This window comes from Centrocercus urophasianus, unplaced genomic scaffold (assembly GCF_019232065.1).
Source record: "Centrocercus urophasianus isolate 14NV4802_14NV808 unplaced genomic scaffold, USGS_Curo_1.0 seq_5, whole genome shotgun sequence".
Taxonomy (NCBI): Eukaryota; Metazoa; Chordata; class Aves; order Galliformes; family Phasianidae; genus Centrocercus; species Centrocercus urophasianus.
The window spans coordinates 8,763,370-8,770,115 of record NW_024885088.1 but is presented as its reverse complement, the minus strand read 5'-3'; the positions used below and the strand labels follow the sequence as shown (position 1 = coordinate 8,770,115).

At 53.8% G+C, this 6,746-nt stretch overlaps 1 protein-coding gene across 14 annotated transcripts in view; it reads left to right on the top strand.

Annotated features, from left to right (window-relative positions):
• Positions 1–1,235: 1,235 nt before the first annotated feature.
• Positions 1,236–6,746, top strand: part of CCND2 (cyclin D2) — a 37,669-nt gene continuing 32,158 nt past the window's right edge. For 2 of the 14 annotated variants that reach the window (XM_042835129.1, XM_042835131.1), the window contains exons 1-3: positions 1,243–1,418; positions 2,451–2,671; positions 4,037–4,252. In XM_042835129.1, coding sequence (XP_042691063.1) covers positions 2,477–2,671; positions 4,037–4,252 — 411 coding nt within the window. In that variant the 5' untranslated portion in view covers positions 1,243–1,418; positions 2,451–2,476. Of the gene's footprint in view, positions 1,419–2,450; positions 2,672–4,036; positions 4,253–6,746 lie in introns of all 14 variants that reach the window. The other 12 variants (XM_042835128.1, XM_042835133.1, XM_042835127.1 and 9 more) reach the window with 10 other exon arrangements.

Sequence of the window (6,746 nt, the reverse complement as noted above, 5' to 3'; positions counted from 1 at the left end):
GGGGGGGGGGGAGGTTGGGGGGATATTGTTGGTTTTTTTTGTTTTTTTTTTTTCTACCCCGACGTGGCTGCAGATCTGCGACACCTCCACGCGTGGGGCTGAAATGCTTCCGTGGACTGACTTAGCGATTTATATTTCTTTTAATTGGGCCCTCCCCCAACCAAAACGGTGGGGAGGCAGGACTCTCTGGCGGGTCGTGACGGCCTCCCTGTAGTGAGGCGCATGGTTCCCAAGGCTCCCCAGGTCCTCTCCGTACCCCGGACATCACTCCACTTCAGAAAGTCGGTGCCGAACAGTTAGAATACTCGTCATCCTGCCCCTCGAAACCTGCATAAATCACAAACGCTGCACTGTCGGACTACAAAGTCAGACGGGAGCACTTAGGAATTTAAGTTTGGAGAAGGAAAACTTAGGCTGACACAACACGCTCCCTGTTTACAGGAGTAGTCAGGAAGGGGAAATGAATGGTGGAAGTTAAACAGCCTTTCACTGCAGAGCTCAACGCGCCGCAGCACATCGCTGCTGGCCACTCCCGACGTACAGGGGGACCCCTCACCGTCGTACAACGCAACCTCGGGCAGGCGAATCCCTGCCCAAGCGCGCGGTGAGTACTCGTCTTGAAGAATAAAGGGGCCGCACACGATACCCGCAGCCGCCGTGTTCCTCCTGTGCCTGAAAGCTTCCCTCACTTCTTGGACGGGACGAGGAGAGGGGGACGCGCAAATTATTTCGTGGGGAAAATGCCGGCAGCAGCGCGCGGACGGCCCGGCTGCCTACCGTTAGGTGAAGGGTCGCGGGATGGGAGCCCCGCTTGTTTTATGGGAGCAAAAGAGAAGGCTGTCTACGGGGCCATCCCTACCGGTGTTGCAGAGGAGCCTCGGTGACTGCACCCCGAAGAAATGCAACCCAGGGATGCCATCCCTCCCTCCCTCTCTTCCTCCTGGTCCACTGCGGAGGAGCGAGAGCTGGAAAGGGCCCCCTTGACCACTTGCAGCTCCAGGGCCGCCGGCACGGCCAGGTAAAGAGCTGCACCTCGCCCCCAGCCCACTCGGGCTGCTTTCCATATCGGGCAGCACGCGTCCTTAAGATCCAATCTGCCCGGTAACAATGAGCGCGCAGCAGCGAGAGCCCCAGAGCCATTGGCTATGCAAATAGAGGGAGGGGAAGCGGCGCCCTAAACTCCACACTCGCACTTTTAAGGCGGTATTTCCCTACCAGCAGCCAAGCCGGGTAGTGGGGGCGGTTGCCGGCAGCGTGCTATTCGCACGCACCTCGGGGCCGCCTCCGCGCCCCAGGAGCTCAGCTCCGGCGGTGGGCGGCTCCTTCTCCCTCGGGAGCCTCAGCCTCGCAGCGGGCTGCAGCACAGGCTTCACAAAGTTGACACATTTTCCAGGCGGCTGCTTTGCGCCGGCCGAGAGGTAGGCGAGGCAGCGAGGTGCGGGCTGGGGCAGGTGGTTCGTGCAGAAAGCGGACATGAAGCGTGAGCGGTCGGCCCCGTGCCGGACGCGCGTGGTGGGCTGCATTCGGCGGCAGCGGCGAGCATGGCTGGCGTGAGGAGGGGTGAAATCGCACGGTGCGGGACTGTCCCTGCCCCCATCCGGCCCTCCCTTCTCCACCCGCGACATTTCCTAAAAGTTGTATCGCTGTGACTGTGCGCTGCTAAAGCAGCTCGCCTGCTAGAAATGGAGCGGAGAAAGTAACAGTGTGATTATCGCTACATTTCGCCCTGAAAACGCTGCCGAACGCTCACCCTTCAAGGAGCTCTTCTTCCGCGTTTGCTGTTAGGCTGCAGTTAACAGGTTCTGCCCCCATGGCTGCGTAGTCAGGGTGTATAAGGGGGAGGAGTGGGTAAGGCGCCTGGGGAGCCGGGACGCGCATCTGGCGCTGACCCAAACCAGGGCATTTCGCGTACAAACCATGTAGTGTCTGTGGGTGCGGGGGGAGCCCATGGCTTCTCAGAAAAGGGGAGTACGGATTCAGGCAGGCTCCTGGAAAAGGAAAGTGTGGAACAAGTTCGGTTCGGCCGCTGGGGAGAAAAAAAAAAAAAAAAAAAAAAAAAAAAAAAAAAAAAAAAAAAGGAGAGAGAAACTGACGTTTGTGAATGTGTCTCCCTGTTCGAGGGCCTCCGAGTTCCTTGTTAGCTTATAGAGTGGAAAAGAAAAAAACACACACAAAAAAACCAACAGCGACCCGCGTTTGATGTTACGCCTGACCAGCTGCAGTGCTCCATAATAACGAGAGCTGCCTGCCCTAGTGGTTTGCGTCACTTCGCTTCAACTTTAGGCTAGAAATCAAGAGAGAAGGACAAACGAACTTCAAGGGAGGCAGGAACGGGCTAGAAACGCCGCCGCCCTCCTCCTTTATCCTTCTTCTTTCCCCACCCCCTTCCTTCTCCCCCCCCCCTCCAACCTCCCCCTCCCCCCCCCCCCCCGTGAAAACTTTTCCATCAGAGTAAGAGGGAGATCGCTTTGGGAACATGGAGTTGCTGTGCTGCGAGGTGGATCCCATGAGAAGAGCTTTGCCGGACCCGAGCTTGCTCTACGACGACCGTGTTTTGCACAACTTACTGACGATAGAGGAGCGGTATCTGCCCCAGTGCTCCTACTTCAAGTGCGTGCAGAAGGACATCCAGCCCTTCATGAGGAGGATGGTGGCCACTTGGATGCTGGAGGTTGGTGCAGGCAGACCCGCGAGCAGCACCTACGTCTGTCCCGTCCTCTCGCCCCCCACACCCATTTACCCCTCCGGTAGCGGTGGATTGTACTTTTTGTGTATGTTTCTATTTTCTCGCCTTTTAACTCCACCTACAGAGCCTGCCCAGCACCCGTCGGGTTGAGGTGGGGGCAGGGGCTTCGAGCATCCCCCAGTCCTCGAAGTGAAATGGCCCTGCCGGGGGCTGCCGCTGCTCAAAGCGGGGTGCCGAGAGGGGAGGAAGGGATGGGGGGGAGGTTGGAGAAGTCATTTGCAAGTAAAAAGATGAGCCGTCTCCGGCTGCGAGCGCGTGGGATTGAGGACCTTTTGGGAAAAGGGAACCAGGGTTGGGCAAGGGACGGAGGGTGAGGAGTGCCCCCCACGTTTTGCTCGGCAAGTATTTTACGACCACGTATGCACTGGTTAAGACTTGCCTTTTTTTTCGCCATATTGAGCTGCATGCAACTGCTCGGAGGCGCTCAGCCCGTCTTCCCATTCCTTCCAAAGAAGGGGCACCCCGAAGCACCCTGCCGCCACGCCCCGGGACCGCAACGTGGCCGGGGGCTGCTGGGAAGAGCGCAGCGCGATCGTGGGCCGGAGCCCCGCGGATTTAGCTGCCTTGCCCTGGCCCCACCGTCCTGATTTGCCCCTTTTGATCTCTAGGGGGTGGATTTTTACCAGATCTTCCCCCTCAGCTCCCTCGGTTGAGAACCGGACCCCCTGCTCTGTTTTCATGTGCAATTTGGCGCGTTTTCTTGCCGGCTCCGATTTTTGGTAAATTTTTGAAATAATTTTTTCTGTCTCCTCTGCGTTCTAGCTGCTCAGCCTCTCCCCACCCCAGCTCGCCCTTGCTGCGTTTCTCCCGGCCTTCCTTCCCCCCCCCCCCCCCCGGGACGACTTACGGGCGTGGGTCTGGAGGATGCCCCCCGGGGGAATTTTTGCAATTGTCGGAAACGATGGGGGACCGCCCCGGGATGCCACCAGCACCAAAACTAGGACCCTTGGAGAGGCTCAGATATTTTTATCGATTTTTTGAAAATATGACGAAATTACTGAAAAAAAAATCTCGGAGGCTGCTAGCTTGCAGCTGGATGAGGCTTTTCGGCTCTCCCACACAGTGTCTTGAATTCATTTCTCATTCAATGGACTAAAGGAATGTGAAAGCCGATTGACAAGCCTTCCCAGCCTCTCCAGAGGTATCCCCCTCCCCCAGAATTTAGCTCCCCGATAAAGAAAATCAGGAGGGGCTGAAGTGCCAAGGCACTAGTATGTTTTGTGGGATTAGTCATTTGTTTATTTTTTTACTTGTCTCTCTCTCCCCCCTACCCGTGCTACTCGCCTGCAGGTCTGTGAAGAACAGAAGTGTGAAGAAGAAGTTTTCCCTCTGGCTATGAATTACTTGGACAGATTCTTAGCTGTGGTGCCCACTCGAAAGTGCCATCTGCAGCTACTGGGGGCAGTGTGCATGTTCCTGGCCTCCAAGCTAAAAGAGACAATCCCCCTCACAGCAGAGAAGCTTTGCATATACACGGACAATTCCATCAAACCCCAAGAGCTGCTGGTAAGCAGCCCCCTTACGCCTCAAGCACATCCGCTCTCTGCATCAGCACTCGCTGACAGCCTTCTCTGCTTTTCTCCTTCTTTCCCCCCCACCCCAGTAAGTCGGCACTTGTGCCACTCTGTTGCCCACCCATCTTTGAAAATCACGCTTTCCACTATTTTTTTTTTTTTTTTCCCCACACGCTCTTCTGCGGATTGTCAAATGTGCTAGAGGCACCCACGTGACTCAGAGGGATCGACCCAAAACTGCGGGCATGCTGTGCCCGAGGGGCGGGACTGCGGGGGGGGGGTCACCGTCACCGCCTCTGGCTCCTTCGCAGCTGTACGCCACGCGGTATCCAGCTCCCCTTTACTGTGCCGCTGTCTGGCGCGCTGGCGGCCGGAGCTGCCGAGCGCGCACGCCTTGCACCCTGGCGCCGGGCTCTCGCCGCGGGGCCTTTTCCCCGGGGCCGCGGGCTCACACGTGCACCGCGGGGCCACCGGCGCTGCGCAGTTCAGCGTGGCGCTTCCTCGCCACCTGGTGGCAGACACGCGGAACCGGGCATGACTTCATCCCTTGAAGCGCTGCCAGGCCGCCCAGCTCCCCGACTGCTGCCTGCCGGCCTTGCGCGGTGCAGGGAGACGCAGCCATCTGCCCTCCGGGGTCTTGCAGAAGTACCACCTGGTGCTGCGGTTAGAGGCGCTGGTTAGAGGCAGTGCGGTTGCTCTCGTTCTGCAGCAAGAGGGGACTTTGGCTGCAGGATGTCGTCGAGGAAGGTTGAGGTGCCAGGTACTGTGTGGCCGATAGGGGTTGGCCTCAAGCGCTGTTACAGTTGAGGAAGTTGTGTCTTTGTTCTTGCAGGTCTGGTTTCCAGTTATCTCCGAGGTGGAAATTGAGCTTTGTTAAACGCTATAAGTTAACAGGCCTGTCTGGTACTGATGTTGGAGACTTCAAGGTGAAAATAGACATCAGGAAGGGTGGAAGCAGAATCATAGTCATTTGTTGGAATAACTAACATTTACAGAGTACTAGGCGAGTGTTGGGCCTGTACGTGAGATGTATTGCTCAGATTTTTTGTCATGGAACTATTGGTTACGTGTAGCAAGCTGAATCTCACCAGAATTAATCACTTGGTGAGGCCAGTGAGAATTCCCCCAGGGAGGGGCTGGGAACTCACTCATCTGTAGAATAAGGGGCTGTGGGCTGCAAGCCCTGGTACAGCTGTCACAGATCCCATAGATGGTGTTGGCTGCCCCAGGATATGTCATGTCCCATGTGAGAAGGAAGTGATAATGTACCTCTTCTTATGTCACATCGATTGAAGCCTGTTTTAAGAACTTCCCTGCATAGCCTTCTATGCTTTTCCCTATCAGAATCTGTCCCGTTAGTTGTGTTTGGACCCATTACTGGTCCTCAGCTTACGTAAGTTGCCATTTTGTTCAAATGTTTCACGAATTGAGAAAGAGAAGAAAAACAAAAACATTTATAGGCTCTGTTACCTACATGAACGTGAGATTTCCAAGCTATGGTGAGCTTTGCCGTAATCCAGTAGGAATGTCTATAGGAAAGTAACTTGCTGTTACAGCAGGCATCTATTCAGAGAAATGGCTGCAGAAATTGCATTGTAGGGTCCATGTTTATGGTTTCTCAGCAACCCTTATTGACGTCTCCTCGACTGCAAAATTAAAGGACTTTTATTTTTTTGGTTTTTTTTGTTTTTGTTTTTTTTTCGGCTTGGAAACTCTACAAACTTAGCTGGGGCACCCTGCTATGCTGGGTTCCATCAGGCTAACGCATTATTAAGACTCAAGAATCAGGGCATGGAATTTAGTTAATGACTGATAGTTGTTGCGTGAGACAGGGACAAGGCCTGAGTTTTGTTCACAGTCTGGGGCGCTGAAAGGTATTCAAAACTTTATTTTAAATGTTTACAAATGTGGATATAAGCCCTGCGAAGAGGATCACATTTGTTGATGAGGTATCTCTTCTGTGTCACATTGTAGTGAATGGCCAGTAATTACATACCCACCCAAGTTTTCCTTTGATTTCACTTGGAGTTTGGGGCATGCAAATAATGTGGGGTTAGATCCTACATTATTTATTGGCTTATAATTTACCCTAAAAATAGGCTACTTCTTGACTGTGTTAATGAGCGTTTTCTTTCTGCAAAACTTTAAGCACCACCAGGTTTGTCTGCAGGAACTTTTTACTATAGTTTTGGAAAGAATGCCATCAAATGTATTTCCCCCATTTTGAAAGGGAGTGTAAATTATTTTTGTGTCATTATCCCTAGGACCTTAAATGATAAGAAGGAATAACTATAGCCGTTTAAAAGAAGTTACTAGGAAAGGACCACAGTGACCTTGTCAGAATGTAATTGCAGGCTAAACTTTCTGGGTGGGCATTCAACACAATACAGAAAGAGTAAAATCTTGGTTGGAGCTGCCAGGTCTCATTATTTCCAGTACAGTTTAACTTTTCCAGCGTTGATGGGGGGGATGGGGAGTGGAGAATG